This window comes from Channa argus, chromosome 19 (assembly GCF_033026475.1).
Source record: "Channa argus isolate prfri chromosome 19, Channa argus male v1.0, whole genome shotgun sequence".
NCBI classification, from domain to species: domain Eukaryota; kingdom Metazoa; phylum Chordata; class Actinopteri; order Anabantiformes; family Channidae; genus Channa; species Channa argus.
The window spans coordinates 12,892,646-12,911,858 of NC_090215.1; the positions used below are offsets into that span (position 1 = coordinate 12,892,646).

The window sequence follows — 19,213 nt, forward strand, 5'->3', positions numbered from 1 at the left end:
TATTGTTTTATTAAATAGTAGCTCTTTGTTACCAACGTGAGCATGTATTAAAGTTACACAAACGCAGGTTATAACACTAAAAGTTATGTGCTATTGTATACAGACTAGAAACTTGTTCCGTTGACTGCAAGAACTAGAACAGAACTCAAAGAGAAATACCGGAAGTCAAACACGTTACTGTGTAAATTAAAACCTTTTATTCTGGCACTGTCCTTATGCTCACTAGTCAAGCAGCGCCTCTACTTCTCTGTTCCATCTATAATGTCAATCTGTGTTACATGCATCATTTTGATCTCAGGTATAAAACAAGAATACCGAATATAATGTAAAACAGACTATTTTCTGCCTTTAGATAAGCAGGTAGACCTCACAAATGTTAACGAAAAAACACTTGAGGAAATCCAAACTGTTTAATATTTTTAATATTTCCACATGAAAGATTTGTGGTACAGCCAACATCATGGTCATGTAAAATATAATAAAGCCATAAATATAATGACCTACCGAAAAGCTGGGGATCTAGTGTATTAATGTATGACCAAGCTATGGCCTTTAGAAGTGCTGTAAACATGTTGTACATCTATGTTAAAAAAAAAAACATGGACAGTCCAAAAGCAAGAGAAATCAACTTAAAATAAAATATTAATTCTCTGTAGACATCGAGATGACTGCGTAGTAGGAAAAGACAAAAAAGAAAGAATGTACATATAAGTGACTGCAAATCTAACTTGGGAACATTGATACAAATGGCCCAGTTTAGTCTCTTTTTTTACAGAAAGAGCATTGAGATGAAAAAATGTTTGCAGTTTTTAATACAAGTATCTTCAAAAAGGCAAATTTATAAATCTTTCCTGACTTTATTCACAGCGTAGCAGATACCTGTGGCATGATAAACTGAATCACAGTCTTGCACATAATAGATTGAAGCCGGAAATATTAAACTTTTAATTCTGTATTTACTCTGACACTGTCTTTGGAGGGGATACTAGTAATGGAAGAGATGCAACTCATTTGTAGTTGAAAATTGGGTAAAAAGAAAAAATGAAATTTTTTTCTTGAAAAGCTCTATGGTGACAGTTTGTTAAACTGCAAGTACTCCTTTTATATGACATTTTATTTCTCCTTTACTTGAGAAAAGTATCAAGCTTTTTCTTTATATTTTCAAACGAGTCCATTCCCATGTAGTCTGCCTGACCTTGCTCCCATTTCTCCTTTCGCTCTTCTGAGGACAGCTGTGGTTGCATTACTTGTGCATGTGAAGACAGGCTCTCACCCTGAACAAAATATAACATAATACACAATAATCAAACAAAGAGAAGGAAAACAGAAATTGAGGGACTGCAGAGAACACACACTTGTGCTTGCTGTTTTTTGAAAGCGCTGAAATTAAAGGAATAGTTTGGCATTTTTGAAGCTGGTATAAATACAGTATTGGGGTGCAGATACGTGACAACAGGTCCTGGAAACTACTGCTGTCTCTGTTTTGCCCAAACATGTAGTATTTTGCCCAGAACACAATCCTGATGAGATGCAATAACAGCTAATAGCAGTCAATAAATACACCGTTTTCAGAGACAGTTACATGGGAAGCATGTTTTCCAGAGAACATCTACCACTGTAGGAGACATACTTTGAGTAGGCGGCTTAGAAGGCGGCACAGCTGCACCAACAAACAGCTGATGAGACGTAGAGTAAGTGCAAACACATACATGCATTTATCAATCAGCTAATTAAAGATTAAAAGGCTGCAACAATTACGTTACCATCATTAGCTCAACTAAGGCTACAGTGTAACAATATATTTCACTCAGCTTTGCAGAAACAAATGTTAGCGTATGCCAAGCAACATCACGGAAACCTTTATTCTACCTTTTATATGCGTGTTTTCTGGTTCATACTGTACATGTATGCATTGCTATACAATTTGAATTCCTCCTAACTGTACTAATTGTACTGCATTTTTATTTACTCTGTAACAACGAAACCAGTAGAAGATATGACTCTGCTTCAGCTCTGCAATAACCAACAAAAACAGGAACGAGAGGGAAATTTGTCATAAATACATAGTAACCTTGAAAGACACTGAGTTAATTTAGCTTGGAGGGACTACTGAAGTTTCATAAGTCCTAACTGAAGTTAGGGGAGTGCATTTTGCACAGTATGAGGGCTTTTTATTCTGTCCATCATTTTTAAAGCTGTTCCTAGTTAAATGTAGCACAGAGTCTGGGCAGAACAGAAACAACTGAAGCTACTAAGACTTATTATCAAGTGCATATAAGCACCTCTATACTGTATTAAGACATACCTTTAATGGCCACAGGCAAACACATGCGGAGGCTTGATTTTAGAGTTAAACCAGGTGCCAGCAAACCGTTTTTGACAGTAAAGGTATATAAAATGAGCACAAATCCTTTACTCCATACCTGTTTACTCTCAAAAGTGACAGTGTCACTGTACTGGAACTTTATGAGATAAAGAGGAAGACAGAGAAGAGGTACATCATTCAGAACCATATCAGAGAAAAACAAAATACTGTAAGTAAAATGTAAGGTTGTAAAAATATACAAGTGTCAGCAAAATAGAGCTATTTATATAAATATGCAACAACCCATTTCCAAATATACTTAGATAGTAGACAACTAGAAACCTCCGGTCAGTATGTCAATGGTAAACACAACTGTCTTCTATAAAAAATTGGTTTTGTCACACTTTGGGAATCGTAAGGAGACGGGCTCTGGGTTTGTGCAGGTTGTGCAACACTATGACTTTGACAGGGTACAGCTCTTAATCAATGCTGTTAATCTTCTTCCAAGATAGCCATGTAGTTGCTTTCTGCAGGTAAATCCAGCATAAAAAAGCACAATTTCACACTTATAAACCTTGAATTTGGAACTTGTAACTCGTGTGTATTATTGTGTATTATCTCTTTAAATAAGCTGACACATCAACCTGTTTACAGTGTAAATTAAGCCTGTAGGTCCTGTAAGACAAAATGTGTTCATTCACCTCCACACATCCAGAGTGGAAAGGCTGGTCTCCGTATTGCTCCTGCAGCATGGGCACCACAGCACTGGAGTACAGGGTCCACCAGTCCAGGAGGAAGGTGGGATGTGTGGTGGCCTCATGCACACTTCCGGTAATCTGTTTGCCTTTGGGGTCAAATGTGTAACTCCATGGCTTGGTCTTTCCTAGGAAATGGACCACCTTGGCATTGCCACCATATCTGAAATCAGTCATATAGTAAATGAGGATCAAAATGTGGAAGCATGAATGCTTTATTTTGGACGCTTTATTCAGGGAAGATTTAATCAGTTGTAATTGTTAGTTAATACATTATTATGAACTGTTCTTCAAACTGTAGCTTGTGACTCATTCAGAAAATATTTTTTTATATTAAATTGCTGCTTTTCAGTTTTCAGATGACTACAGATATAACTGTAGGGGGTCTAAATGTTGCCTGCTTAATTAAATTTATGGTGATTGACAGTATGTTAGCATCACAACCCTTAGATGCTTTTATAATTGCACATTTGCCTGAAATTGAGAAATACGCCTGCCTCAACCTGTAATGTGTATTGGATTTAGCAAGATTGAAACAAAACATGAGCCGAGTGTCACAGGCATTTGTACACAAATAAAACTAAGTCTGTCCCTGTGTAATTTGTTTTGCTGCGTTTGCCAGACCTCTAAGCACTACTGCTAACAACTACCAACAACTCAGTACATGTTTATCACCCTTGTCCTAAGGCTGCCAGGAAATGCCACTCCAAAGAGCTTGTTGATGAAGTTTGTTTCTATGAGGGCACAGAGAGATGGGAGGGGGGCTTAAGATGTAGCACACAATGACCAGTCCAAGAGGTAAACATAAAGGTCTTTAAATAAACCACTCTATTTTAAGATTTGTATCAGCTGTTGGAAGCTCAGGGTGCATATCCAACCCAGAGCTGGGGCCTGCACCAGGATGCATGGGCAGAGCTGCTGGAATCTTATGTCTCATCTTGCTCGTAACCTGATGTCATGTCGTGATGTGACTACACGTTCATGTGATAGAGTGTCTGCTTACACCTTGGCGTTGCATCCCGTACATAAGAATTCAGCCACACTGATAGACTCTCTGCTGTTTTACAATACAACTGACTCATGCAAGGAAGAAAATGCAATTAAAACAAAGAAACAAATAACAACAAGAGCAAAATCATATCTCTAACTACCTGCAATGTGAATGTGTCAGAAATTTGACCTTCTAGTGTGTGAACACTTACTGCTTGAATGCTGGAAGGTAAGTGTAGATGGCTATGCTGCTGAGGTTGTATATGAACGGGAGGTGTTTGGATATATCGGCTGTTGCCCAATTACTGAAGAAGCCATTCAAAACACCTTGGTCTCCTCCTGCAACAAAGATGGGAAACGTGTCCTAGTCACAAGGTGTTTACAGCCCAAATTTACGTGGATCAAGAAAGCACTTTTATATAAAACTTGATTATATAAAGTGGCATATCCATTGAAAGATATTGAATCACAACACAAATTAACAAAGATTATTGTGATTCAATCAGGTATAGGAGTAAAAAGGTATTTGTCATGCATTTGTCAATCGAAGACAATTTTTAGTTTTCAGGAATGGAGGAGGGTGTAGAAATATGTGTTTTCTGTAATGTATTTTTAATGATAATGTGGACATGATATGAGATGGGGGTACAGCCAACGTAGCTTATGAAATGAGTTGACTCAACAGCTTTACTTTAGCATGACTACATGAATTAATAGCTCCTAATAACTGAACAGGAGAGCAGTCAAATGACCACACCTGTGACAGCCGGAATAATTAATGGAAATGACTTGGCAACAATTAGTCTTTCCAATTGTGCTGTGGTGCATAGTCAGCAATCAACTAAGATAAGTCTAAACAAGCAGTGAAAGAAATGCTCCCAAACATTCAGAACAGAGCTAAATGCCCTTCTTTTATAAACTGCTGCAGTTATTTGAAATACAATTATATGTCTTGCTACAAGGTAAAGGCAGACCTGAACATATTTCATTAAAACTCTGGTTTCCGTGCTCTATTGTGCAAATCCTTCATATTTTTATCCCTTTAACATGTACAGGACGTAAAGCTCTGGATGTGGGAAATACACAGGAACTACATATGAAATGTAAGCTACTACCTGCGCTACCTGTTCATTAATTATTTGCAGTTTGTATACCTTAGTTAGATTAGTTAAACCTAGATGTCCCTAATAAACAGACAACTACGCGTTTATTAATTAACAGGCTCTGTGCTTTAAGGTTAATTAAAACTAAAAGAGTCCAGTTGATGTCAAACACAGTCTGTATACATCCGCATCATTCGAAGAAAAGGGATAAACCTGCAGATGTGAAAACAACAGTGTCGGTGCAGTAAATTAGTTTTATTCCATAAAAAGCCTTTGTAAATAAAAATATTGTACATTTCTCAAAGTAAGATATAAAAACGACATGAATCATTGTGGTACTGAAGTTCAGGTATCATATCTGCACCAGTATTGAGTATTTTCCACTGACAGCCCTATTCCTGATCAGTCAACTTTAAATAACACAAATAGACATGAGTATTTAAAATGGTTTGTCTCTCTCGCTGTGTGCTGGTGATGTGAATTAACATAGCCCGCTGGGTCAACACTCATATTAAAGTTTGCACTTGAGTTGCCTCCTGTCCTAGGGGCCCGATTGGAGGGATAAACAGCCACTCGCTCTCGCTCAATTTGGGAAATTCAGAACTGGGGCAGGCCTTGTCATAGCCGTGGCTTACGTAAACACAGAACACACTCAGGGGCAACAGATTGGAGGGCAGGGGATACATTTGATGGTAAGTAGGTCAGTTGAACTTCCAGTACCAAAATATCAAATTTAACCAGAAAAACCAAACAAAGTGAAACTTGTCCAACCTATAAGGCATTGAACATCACCTCTGTTACGTCATTAAGTCTGTCTCTGACCAGGTGTTTTGAAACCAAGTAAAATCATGACACAAACTCATTGACTATTCACCCTGAATTGCTTCACCTACTAGGTCAATAGACTAACTCTGGCACAAGGTGAGATGCTGGCTGTTAGCATGTAGCTCCTAAAAAGCACAGAACTGTCTGTGAAACTGCAGACTGCCTCCGTTTAAAATAACACATAGCTGCTGTTTATCCAAACCCCCAACCTCCACCGGGGATTTCAAAACTTAATATAGGGCTGAGTATCTTCATTTTGAGGGGATGAGCAGGGCTCAACAAGAATGTGCATCTAACTCTGCCAGTTTGTCTTGGCAGCAGATAACACTAGAAGCACAGATGCAGAGATAGGGCCTCTGGGTTTAACCACAGAAAATGTTTTCCTGCCATCTTTCCTCGGCAATTAAAAAATAGGATCAATGATCTGCAGAGAGACGGAAAAGTGCATGTGTACATCATGTATGTCTCACAGAAGTGTGGACCTGACACAGCAAAGGGCAAAGTGCCTTCAACTCATGCCCCAGTGCACGAGAATGGCTATAAATAAGTTTTACTCATTAGCATGCCATCAAGCACACAGATGGAGACATCACATCAGAATGTTGCATATAAAATTATAAATAGCATAACACTAAATATTACAGTAACCATTGATGAGGGGGAACATTTAGGACAGTTATGCCTTTTGTCTGGGTTGTGATGAAAAGAAATTCCTGCCAAACAGACAAAAGCAGTCGCCAATTGAAAGCACTGGCGACTATTAGGCAAACTAATTGGTGTTTCCACTAAGCTGTCCCTGATGGAATCTGATTCACTGTATCACAAGCAAAAACGTAATATATTGTTACAAACCATTTGCACCCTGTTTAATTTATTCCACCACTGTCCACGTTGTTAAGTAACATTTCTGAGGTCACAGCGCTAAAAAGAAACCCCAATGTTGTTTACAGTTTGATTGTTATGTTGGCAGCGCTGCTGTTAACCCATCTATAACACGTTATAAGCATGAAAGTAGTTTAGATCACTTGCTAGCTTTAACTGGATGTTTTGACTCATTTCATGGTCATAAACTCTGAATGGATCGGCCATAGCGTTGTGATCACATGGTTGTCATGTAGATCACAAGTGGTTATAACTCCATTACAAAAGGTGAGTCTTTTTTTTTTTAATTATGTGTTAAAATACAACATGCATGTGTTTACAGTATGTTGTTCCCTAAGTAACAAAAAATTATACTGCAGCTATATCAAAGGTATGTGACATATGGTAAGTAAACTGCAATGTTTCCTGTTCACTATACAGTTAATATTCTATGTGTATCCTTTTCCATATTATAGTTCTTCTCAAAAACATATGATAGATATATTTCAACTTTAGAACGATGGCATCAGTATCACAAAGCTAGAATCGGTTGGCTTTATTGACTCAAGACACCAACATTCACAAATTTCCCTTTAATCAATTCTTCCCTGTATGTAGTAAATATGTAATAAATACTGTATGTATTGCGTGTGTTAAAGATCCGGATTCTGGTTTTAAATGTTCCTGCATTGTTGGGTAAAAAACCGCCATGTAGGTCAACATACCGCTGTGTGTGAGAGTTGAAATATATAGTATAATAATGTATAGTGTACTTAAAGGTTTGGAGTAGGAGACGATATTAACAAAGCCTACCACTAGTGAATGTTTTGTCATGCTAAAATGTGTTCTGAATAAACTTGTAAAAAATGTTTTGACTGATTCAGGATTTTTTTTTTCCTAGAAAGCAAAAACCACGATCCTGCAGTATATAGACACCACACTACTCTACGAATGGGGACCTTTGACCTTTCCAAGTGATGATCTGAGAAAAGCTCTTCAACAACCCAGTTATTGAGCCAACAGAACCACCACCATACAGTATGTATCATGAAGAAGAGTTGCTGAATGTCAACCAGTGCTCTGTGCAAAACAGGGCCTCTCAAATTTAAACTCCACCCCACCCCATTGAGCCCCTGAGAATAACTCTAGCAAAGCTACATGGTCAGTGAGTGGAGAGCCTTGTGTCGATCACCGGGCTCAATAAAGGCCTCACTTAGAACAGAAGGTAAACAAGCTCAGTTTAACTGCATGATACCAAGAAATTCATGCTATTCAAGTGGATCAAAACCTTGAGTACGACCGGAAAAAAACAAATTGAAGACTAGTGGCAAACTAGAAATATTTGAAATTCTCAACATATTAAACTCTTTCTTGTATTTGGCACTGAAATGTGAAAAGAAAAGTGTGACATATGACATAAACAAACATCCTCTAATGCCATCTAAAAGTGTACAAATACATTTTAAAAATTGCTCATTTAAACTGGTAATGAAAATATTACATGAAGGGAACATTTAATAAGTACTTTTATTTGCTTTCTTCCAAATATTTAGGTATTAAGTATAAAAGCAATAATGTCCTTTATAAGCTGAACGTTTTGAAGTTTGAATGTTGTTTCTAGCTGAAAGTAAGCTGAAGTAGTTAGGCACCAAAAATGTACGAAAGACAGAAGTCACAATAATAATAATAATAATAATAAATATTATAATATCATTACTGTAAATACTAAAGCTTTCACAGTCAATTATTTATTAAGCTACCAAGTATTTCATGGTTCATTCATTCAATTAACAAAAAAGGAAAAATGCTCATGATATGTTCCCAGGGTTGCCCAGGTGATGTCTTCAAATTGTTTTGTCTAACTATCAGTCCAGAAACCAAAAGTACTTTGTTTACATTGATGATACTAGAGAGGCCGGGATAGGGAATGTATCATGTTTGATAAAAGACTCAACTGTCCTCTAAGTTATCCATGATGTAAATTTTACGATCTGCCAAGTCCATAGCGTCTGGGCAGACTGTACAGTTTGTATCTGTGCAAACTGTCTGCACTGCTCCAACTTTGCATGTGCTAGACATACAAACCAGGTGCTCACTGAATGCACCAAGTATCTTTCGACATCGTTGACACTGTTCTCTTATTGTTTTTTTTTTACTATTACCTTTTCATACTGTTCAGTCAAATGTAACAAAAGGAGCACTTCTATTTGCTGTTAATGACTGTCAAGAGCTGCCATCGTGTTTATAATAGGCATGGGGAAGGAGGTATGTACAATGACATACCCCCATCGGCAATAGGACTAAAGGCAAGTGTGCATCTGTTGAGCCAGCATTTATTTAGTATCAGATCAGACAAGCAGTAACCATAGATTGGCTTTAAAAGGTTTTGCACAAAAGCAGTGACTATAAAAAATGCTAAGGATGTTTCTTGGGTCTTACCATCAAAGCTGCCGTTTTCTGTACAATACTGAAGCAGTTTGCCATAAGTCTCCATAGAAGGAGAAAAAACAAATACACCAGAGTTGAAGCAGTCAGGCCAGCCAGGATCAGGAGCAGCTGACAATTCTTCTCTGTCAAACAGCTCATCTATATTTGAAAGCACCTAGGATGTAGACACAAACAAAAACAGACCAAGATTCTTAAAAATATGGTGCAGCAGTGTGCTTAGCTTCAAACAAAATGCCCATTTAGGCTCACCAGTGTGTCTGCATCCATAAAAACGCATTTGGAGTAATGTGTCAGGGTCCAGCAGTGAAGTTTAGTGAAGGTGACGCCCAGGTCAGGCCTCTTCATCAGAGCCAGGTGTGCTGTGTCGCCACTGTCCAGCACGTCCACCAGCGTCACCTCATCGTAGATCCTCTTCAGCACAGACCTAGTCATTCACAACACTATGAATGAATCACTATCAACTATCCAGCTGGAAAACAAGACTTGACAGGAGCACTAGCGTGTGTGATTCAGAAATGTTGTTCCACTGGTTGCATTTAAGGGTTCTTACTGGCAAGCTTCTGACACTTGTGGACCAGTGAGTGCCACCAGCTTCTTGGATGTGTTGTGGTTACGGAGGGACTTGCCCAAAACCATGGCGCCCCTAGCATAGCTGTCATTAGTAGCCAAAGTCACAAAAGCCTGGTCTGTATAGAAAAGAAACAGGATTAAAGCTTAGCGACTATAAGGGTGAATCCAACCTTAGAGATGCTTATATATTAATATGAATTGTCTTTGATGTTTCCAGAGTTACTCTTACGATGAGGTAACTATTTCTTTTTTGTTGCACAAAGCATGGTGTGTTTTTACTGCTAATCTGCCTTAATTCATTACCACAGAGCTGCAGTATAGAAAACGATGTCTCCACACTTAGATCTGTGCAAACGGTATCATTTAATGCATTTGGTTTTCATTTATTCGTTTGATTTAATAGAAGTCGGCTTTGATGCCAGACAAGGGTCTCTTGTTAACATTGTCTACCATACATTTGTGATCCTCTGAATCTTTTTTTACCTTATTCACCAAATATTTTCAACCAAATTCAGCAAACAGTTTTTAGTCGAAATGTGATTCAAATAATATCAGTGGCACAGTGAGGACAAAGAGCGATCTTCAGTAAATATAAAGTGCACTGACTTCTTGTTAAGTCTAACAAGCAGCTACTGACGACATTTGACCGCCCATCACCAAACATTAGGTTTGACATTGATGTTTGAATCTGTTCAACGATTTTCTTAGGCTGCAGAAAATGTCATGACGTGGTGTTACATCTTCCATGTTTGGGCAGTTATCTCCAGTAATATGAAACACAGAGTAAGCAACAAAATTAGATTAGTGTATTACAAAATTACAAAGTGTGACAGCAACAAACACAAGCTGGGTGTCAAAAAGCAATATGTTCTGAACTTACTTCTTTTGAGAAAACAGAAAGAAAATGGAAAAAGAGAGACTGAAGTACCCAGTACCAGATTTAAAGTCTCAATAAAGTGGATTTTATTTGCGGTGTGGTGCCTTCTCTGTACCACCACCTCTGGCAGCAGGCAGGAAAATCTGTCAGCTACCAGCCAAGTCATGTCTCAGAACAATGACTTGCCTGTGAGAGGACATATAGGTTAAGATGTTGAAATCAGCATGGCAGGAGGAGGAGGAGGAGGCAGACTGTAGCGTGTGAGCCAACACGAATCCCACTTGGACCGTAATCACGGATAACAGTAGGTACAGTAGTTTCATTAAGTGTTTATAGGCTTCAAGTTTGTTCAGTTCTGAGCCAGTTGGTGAACTATTAACCATTAGAGCTGCCAGGTACAACTGGTCTCACCGCTTCTGCACTGTACCACACCCACTTTTTCTCACGTCCCGTTTAATTGGCAAAACCAGAGATGGAGTAGTTATCCAAGTGACCTAATGAATGTCTAATGAATAAAATGTAATAATGAAGCATTTAGTTCAACCACAGCCAAGGCTCATTGATTGAACACTAGAGGCTGGGAGAAGGCCCTGTGACGTACATCATGGTTTTCCATGAGACTGAACTCACGTCCACGCCTACTCCATCTTGTGTCTTTATAGAGCATTCCTACATGTGAGTTGCTGTAAATTCATAAGATTTTAGATTTGCTACCATTTATTTCAAAACAAACATGCTGTCAGGAAGTGGTCTAGCCATTTATACAAACATCTGGATGGTCATCACTGGCATGCACTGCTCCTTCATTCACACTGTAAAAGACCTTAATATGTGCATGAACTCTGTCTATCACGTCTGTCAGATCCTCAGATCACCTTCTTATAAAATTGGAAATGATATTGCTGTAGCCTGTCCTTGAATGCTTGGTGCAAATGTATTTACCACTTGTCACACTGGCCCACTGACAACTGGTGAGCGATTACCGTCCTGGCTTCTTTCACTGTAACACCAGGCCCTGTTGAAAACTGTACCAGTGACTGTACACAGCTCTGTCTCTTCTCCTGGATCCAGCTGCACCTCTTACTACCTCTTAGAGACGATTAAGAGCACTACACCCTGGCTTACCAACGAGACACAGTACAGGTATTTTACTGCTCTTAAACAAACCTATTTGCTTGAAACACAAGTGTGTGAAATTCTGTGAAAAGTGGAAGCTTTCTGCATCTAATGGCACATTTGTAATAAATACGAACATTCTCAAAAGCATCCACCTCTTTGTTGCTTGCCCTTTACAGGTCATGATTGTTATAGATTTATTCTAATCATGAAAAAGTTAATTAAAATAAAATTATTATGGTACCAGTAGAGGGACAGAGTTCAACTAACTTGGTTTGGAATACTGCAGCTTGAATTTGAACTAAACCAAGAATACTTCTAAAACCCTAGATGGGCGTGGTCCTTCATACCTATTTGGTCACAATACAGGTTTAATGTCTGTCCCCGAAAAAGAAGTGAGCTATTTATCCGTTGCGATCCCAAAAGACACCATACAGTACAACTCAGTCTTAACTTAAATCAAATCTTTGTTTGATTGAGTTATTATTTTAGTTAGTGGGTTAATTATTTGTTACGTCTGTGCTTGTACCAGCACCTGTTTCCCACTATTGGGGCAGTCTCAGTGTCAGTCAATCTGCTTGTATATGCAGTATAGTCCATTATTGCTGACTTTCTGAAAACCATTGCATCTCTCTATTCCTCTGTTATTAAACACGTAAGCACATGAGGCTGAATATTCATCTATTTTCTGCTTCCTGTCCTCTCTTTCCACTCACGCTCTCCCTGCGCTGGACCATTGGCCATCCCAAGAGCACTCTCCCTCCCCGCTTTGTCAGCCCTTCATTCCAGATGTTTTGGATCTGGGGTCTCAGTCCTCGAGGCACCTCAGCCTCTCCCTTATCTCGCTTCCATTCGATGTGTTTTCCTACTTCGTGTTTGAACAGCGTGCTTGGGTTTCACGTTTTTTTTTTCTTTCCAGGTCTTCATGCTAGACAGGAGGACTTGTGGTTCAGGCCCTTTCTGTTGAAGCTCTGGATTATCATCACTTTATAGTTTTATTAGTCTGTTATTTTTCTCACTTGAGAATATTTCATTATTTGATACAGAGTTGTCAAACTGGTTGTGGATGGTTGTTAGGGTTGGTGTATGATGCATGTCAAAGGGTTTTTCCTCTCCATATTCTCATTTATGGCCGCCATGCATGACATTCATGTTTCTGATATGACTGACTACTTTGAAGTCCGTTTGTTAGTACAGACAGCAAAACACTGGTGAAGACACAATGTAAAAAGTGTCTGGCACAAACAGCATCAGCTGAGCAAAAGCACAGATTCGGAGAAAGCGACTAAAACGTCGGACTGACATTTTCACCATATATAGCCACGCACGCGATACTGAGAAACAAATCCTCTGTAGCACGTAACTAAGTGGAAACAACTTCTGAGAATCGCAGTTTGAGAAAGCAAACACGCTGAAAGTTACATACCAGCCATGAGTGAAGACGAAGTTACTTTGAAGCCGGGACTTGTAGACACAGCGGCTCTGCCTGGAGAAAAGGACCGACTAAATATACAGAGGTGGATTTATACCAGCATGACAGCAGCCAGACCCAGCGTCACGTGACGGTCTCTACACACCCACCTGCTCCTGACTCGAGCCTTCACACCTCCCCAGTAAGTGCGGGATTCCAACAAAAACGCAGACTTACAAGTGTGTACAATGTGTAAAGGCACCAACAGCATCTCTGAATACGTTTTTTGTAGTTGTTTAGTAAAGTTACATTTAGTTTCCAGCTGGGGGAGAAGTATGGAACCCATCGTGCGTCAGACATAATTGTGCATTCCTGGGACAGCCTTGACCTTTCAAACAACTGTCCAGACCCCCACCCCCCACCCCCCAACCCCACTCTCTCTCTCTCTCTCTCTCTCTCTCTCTGTTTTCCCCAGGCTGGTGTCATTTTTACACGTGGTGTCAATGTAGAGATGATGGTGATGCTTTCATGAGACGCAGAGATCACTAACAACACGTTCGGTGATAAGCACTTGGTGTTTTGTCTCCATCTTGTGGAACAAGAACAGCACAGCAAGAAGAAAGCGAGAAGACATCAGAGCCAGTGGTTGAGGTCACTGGTCCTCTTACTGTGTTACACAACAGTGTAATATTTCTACTGGACCCAGCGGAGGTATTTCTCACATCAGCTGATGTAGTGATACTACTTTTAGAGATGGATATAATACTGAGGGGCTGGGGATCAACTGTAACATACAGTTTGTACATTACATGAAATTCAAATTGATATTTAACCAAGCTACTGAATGTTTTTCTTTTTTCTTATCCTGTGAGTTCAGGGTCGCCACAGCGAATCGTTTGTCCGCATGTTGATTTGGCACTGTTTTTAAGCCGGATGCCCTTCCTGACACAAATTTCTACTGGGCTCGGGACCAGGACCTGCAAGGCTGGGGTTCGGGATGGGCTGTTGGGGGTTCAGTGTCTTTCTCAAAGACAGTTGGAATTGTGGTTGGGAAGAGCGGGGCACAAGTCAGTAGGCTGCCACTCTACCAACTGACCCACTGCCGCCCCCCAAACAAGTCACTGACTATATCAACATTAACCAAATGAAATGAATTTAAATTGATTAAAACATTTTCCAATCTTTGGAAAATGTTTCATAAAATTTTAATGTGTCAAACCATTTCAAAACGCAGACACTGTAATACATATTTCTACCTTCTACTTCAGAAACATGGGCGGGTGCAGTGAACTTCCCTGCTGATCTTTGGCCTCTTTATTTTCTTCCCTCAGGCAGATGCTTGGCAGAGAGGAGACGCTGCCAAGGAGCACTCTGTGGTAGTCACGTACTGTGCTGCTGGACTAAAATCCTCAAAGAGTAATGCCCCCACCCCCTTAACCTTCTCCAAAGCTGGAGCATTGCCAGGTGAACAAGAGGACTCACCAGGGTTCAGAGCGGCTGATACACTAAATTAGTGGATCCTTTTGTTTCTTGAAGCATTGTGTCTCACTGTCCAGTGTCTCACTTTGTATTTCTAAATAATTATGTTTTATGTTTTTAACATGTGATTCTTGGTTTAGATAGTTTGCAGCGTTAAACTTTTCTGCTCTGTAGTGATAGCCTGTAAGGTGTACTATTATTTTATTAACCGTACATCACTGTTTTGGTTTTCATCCAAATAACAAAGGCTCAGTCCACAAGACACTATATTATCATACACACATAAAAATGATTCAGCATGTGGGGATGGATCATTGAGTTTATTGTTTGCACTCATCTTGACATTCTGTCAAGCACAGTGAGGAAACATGGCGGGTGGTGCCCGTATCCATGGATACGGACTGGAGATGGCTGAGTGGTTGGAGGAGCTGGGGGCTGGTGCAGAGGAGCTGCACTGGCAGGGGTCCTGGCAGTTCCGCTCTTTAATAGAGGTTCTTCTGCACGTAGGCGGCAATGTACTTGACGGCCAGCATGGTCTCCTCGCATGTGGGCTTGATCTGAGACTCGGGCAGCAGGAAGCCGTAACGACCAGTGTCACGCAGCTCAAAGGTGTAGGAATATTTTACTCCCAGGTCGTAGGCCCAGTCATCAGATCCTCCAGCAGCGGGATCTGGGGCAGAAAATGAGAGAGAGGGCTTATTTTCAGAGTTGGCTATGCTGATGAAACTGGACAATCCAGATGGGTTTTCATACAAAAATGTAGCTTTAAAGGCCCAAAAAAGCCTTTTTGTTGCCACATTTCTCAACGGACGCTAGTGCACATATAACCATAATACATATTATTAGAGTAGCAAAATAGACTATCAAGTGTCCTCTCAGTATATTTCCCCATTGAGAGCTGCTTTCATTGCAGTACTTACAGATGGTTGCAGCACCAGGTCCGCTGGTGTAGGCAGTGCCATACAGACTACGCAGAGCAGCAGAAGCTCCCTCAGCAACCTTCAGCTACAATGCAGAGGATACAAAAGTGTTAAAGCAGCACTGTAAGTGTTGTAGACATTTGCCCCATAGCATCCACCATCCAGTAAACTACTTTAAACAAAACTATTTTTGCTTATATTACAAAAAATAACAGCTTGAGTGAGTTTCAACAGGAAATGAATGCCCCTGGGAAATGCACAAGCAGGAAATAATATTTCTGGACGGGCAGATGAGTTACGATAGATCCCTGGAATTCTTCTGTTTTGCAACGTGTCTGGCAAGAGCTTAAATTACAAGTGAGTCATATAGAAGCAGAGACACATGATCTCGGTTAGTGTGAGAGCTGGAGCAGGGATGTGAGTGTCAACTGCACAGGACTTCCCAGTGAGAGGTTAAAGAGCTATGAGAATGCGAAATGAATGTAAATGATTCGCAGCTATTAGTGTGACCTTTAGATAACAGTTTGATGGCTTTAAGTTGAATTCCTAATTAAGATATTTTAATAAGTTTGTCTCATTCATATTAATAAACATCCATGTAGTGACTACTTTTACCTGTGATACATACTCTATTACTATCAGAAGAGACACGCTGAGGCAAAATCTGATTCAGGAAATCGATTTTTAGAGTATTCTTAATGTGAATGTTTCCAGCAAAGCTGTCATAATGAATAATTATAATCATTGGGATTGTGATTGACCAGGCATGTCAGTGAATACAGTCATTCAGCTGTGTGCATGATTATGTGTCAGATGATAATAACCAACCAGCTCACTGTGGTCTGCAGCCAGCTCATAGGTGTAGGAGTAGGGGAAGAGCAGCAGTTGAGAGTAGGAGTGGATGGTGATGTAGGCCTTGATGATGGACTTGTTTCTGCGAATGAAGTCGGCAACATTCTTGACCTCGATCTCAGACTCAGGAGTGGAGCCACAGTACGTGTCACTGCAGGGGTTGCTAGAGGCTCCAGCAGCTACAATTAACATGAAAATGTAAAAAAAAAAAAAAAAAAACTTTGCTACATGCCGTACATTTGTTTATGTTTTCATTTTCATTTTTGATGTCATGGTGATGTGATCAGTGCTTGAGGCCATACGTGTACAGACAGCATGGGTACCAATCAACCTGTGGAGGGGGAGTTTGGAAGATGTGGGCGTTTTTCCCTCATATAGTGACATCTACTATCAACAAGTGTTGAAATTAAAGAGCTAAGCTTTGTGCGATGTGATTCATTCTCGAATGAACTATTAAGTGGCGTTTTGAATCCCTATTGTACCCCTTTATAATTTTGCTGTACATATGTTACACGTACTGCACCATCCAGCATTGAAGTTCCTGTTGGGGTCGGCTCCAAAGCAGTTGGTTCCAGATTTCCTGGAGCGAGTCTTCCTCCACATTCGGTTCTAAAGTTTGCCATTGAACAAAAGACACATGTCAGCAATGCATCTAACAAATCCAAGTAATTTTTAATACAGACTGGTGTCTTAGTTATATTAAACTATAAATTGAATTATAGCATACGCTCTTGTGAGTGAAGTCATAACCATCAACGTTAAAGACAGGTAGAACAAAAACGTCCATCTGGTTGAGCAGACTGGTCATCTGAGAATCGCTGCCATAAGTTGAAAGAGCCTGAGGAATATAGCAAAAACATTGTGTGATGTAATCAGTGGAAACCTCTTCCAAATTCTTGTCATGTCTAAACATGTATCCTCCTTACCTCCTTGACAAACCACTGGCAGAAGGCAGGAGAGATCCACTCTCTAGCATGAATGCCACAGTCCATGAAGATAGCAGGCTTGGTGGAGCTGGACCTTTTACCAAGCTGTAGTGTGGTAAGAAGGTAAACAATCGCAACTGTTCTATGAGCTATATACATATGTAAATCTATTTAATATTTAGGATTGATATTAATATTTATCCAACAGTTAATCTTTCAGTCTTAAAATACCTTAAGGACAGTCATGGGGCGCCCCTCAAAGGTGTTTCCAATCACCTGTTTGCTGATCAGATCAGAATTGGAGGTGGAAATAGAGGCGATCCAGGACTGGATCTGAAAATAAAGGATGAAAAAATAAGAACAGGAAACAGTCCATTCATGACTCAGATAATGTTTTGCCACTTACTGTGTCCCAGGTGTTGTACTTGGTGTAACTATGGGCTCTGGGAGAAACCTTACTGTCAGCCTGGGCATCAACCGCAGTCTGCAGATCCTCAATAAGGACCCTGATGAGGGGTTAGGAGGAAGTGATGTAGATATTAAAAGCTGAGGTGGGAGACGTTTCACTTAGTAATGCTGAAGTATAAATTTGATGTACAGCGTGTTTATATTTAGATCCATGTGTTGTGACCTACTCATGCTCCATGTCACTCTGCTGCAGAATTGTGTACACTATGTCAAGGTAGATAGCAGGCACACGGATGTCCACATCAATGTCGATGGTCACCAGCTCGGGGCTTTCAGGTTTCCAGAAGTCGACCTGCAGATGGCGCCAAATTCAAACACTGAAGTATTCAGCTGTAAAAGCCAGATCCAGCACTTTGGCCTCTCATTTGACAAGTGCAAAGAAATTATTATTAAAAAATAATAATGAGATGTCAAGATATTAGCATATATGTTTGGTCTCAGCTGTCAGAAAAAAATAATTTGCACATCTGAACAGGCATTGAGTAAATTATCAGATTGACACCAAAACCCCTGTAGTGAGTGAGGATGGCAGTAAAAGGCTGGAGTACATGTGCAAGAAGATCGATACCTGGATGCTGTCAGCCAATTTCTTAATGAGGGTCACATGTTCATCAAGCACAGGCTTCAGGCGGAAAACTTGCTCTCTAGAGAAAGAAAATAGATGAGAAATGCAGCTGCTATACTGTTGGAGTAATAAAGGGGCAGTGTATTGGGTGAACAGTGTAAGAACAATTTTGTGAACCTACATAAAATGTAAAATGGAGTGTGGGTTTACCAGTTCCCAGGTGGCATCTTTAAACTGCACAATTTTTGTCCAAATTCCATACACACAAGAACCAGATTCCTGATGATGTTGGCTCTATATACCACATTTACAGTTCCATATCTAACCTAACTAAGTGTTTGGAACAAGTTAAATGGCAACAGCATGAAGCAACACCGGTTAAATTGCAATCGAAGTTTGTGAGCCATGTAGCTAATGTACCGATGTACTTTACTCGATGAACCTCTGAAGGACGACTTCTGTCATTTTGTTAGGCGACCATTGGAATTTACATACATTTAGTTAACATATAAACAAATAATCAAATAAAAATCAACATTTGCTGCTTAAACAAAGATTTAATCATACCCCTCAAAGCGGGTAAGGTCAGCCAGGGCAAAAGCCACCAATCCGAAAAGCAGGAGGACCTTCATGTTGGCAGTGTAGTCGACCTCGCCCAGGGACAGCTCTTATAATTTGTGACCTGCCAACCATCCACCAATCCCAATCTGTGCTGCTGCAGCTTGTCATACATACTCCCTAA

General features: G+C 39.9%; 2 protein-coding genes across 3 annotated transcripts; both read right to left on the bottom strand.

Annotated features, from left to right (window-relative positions):
- Positions 1-404: 404 nt before the first annotated feature.
- Positions 405-13,428, bottom strand: gyg1b (glycogenin 1b). Of its 2 annotated transcripts, XM_067486597.1 has the most exons (8): positions 13,277-13,428; positions 9,838-9,973; positions 9,537-9,711; positions 9,279-9,441; positions 4,263-4,389; positions 3,007-3,223; positions 2,424-2,462; positions 405-1,274 (listed from the first exon to the last, which is right to left on the bottom strand). In XM_067486597.1, exons 1-8 carry the CDS (start codon positions 13,281-13,283, stop codon positions 1,125-1,127), a joined length of 1,014 nt encoding a protein of 337 aa, XP_067342698.1. In that variant the 5' UTR covers positions 13,284-13,428; the 3' UTR covers positions 405-1,124. The 2 variants fall into 2 exon arrangements, with proteins under 2 accessions (XP_067342698.1, XP_067342699.1); XM_067486598.1 differs by lacking the exon at positions 2,424-2,462.
- Positions 13,429-15,041: 1,613 nt separating this feature from the next.
- On the bottom strand, positions 15,042-19,189 carry cpb1 (carboxypeptidase B1 (tissue)). The gene is made up of 11 exons (XM_067486596.1): positions 19,039-19,189; positions 18,475-18,550; positions 18,074-18,198; positions 17,845-17,944; positions 17,670-17,771; positions 17,439-17,543; positions 17,240-17,350; positions 17,031-17,121; positions 16,489-16,691; positions 15,661-15,745; positions 15,042-15,410 (listed from the first exon to the last, which is right to left on the bottom strand). Exons 1-11 carry the CDS (start codon positions 19,101-19,103, stop codon positions 15,223-15,225), a joined length of 1,251 nt encoding a protein of 416 aa, XP_067342697.1. The 5' UTR covers positions 19,104-19,189; the 3' UTR covers positions 15,042-15,222.
- Between the last annotated feature and the right edge of the window lie 24 nt (positions 19,190-19,213).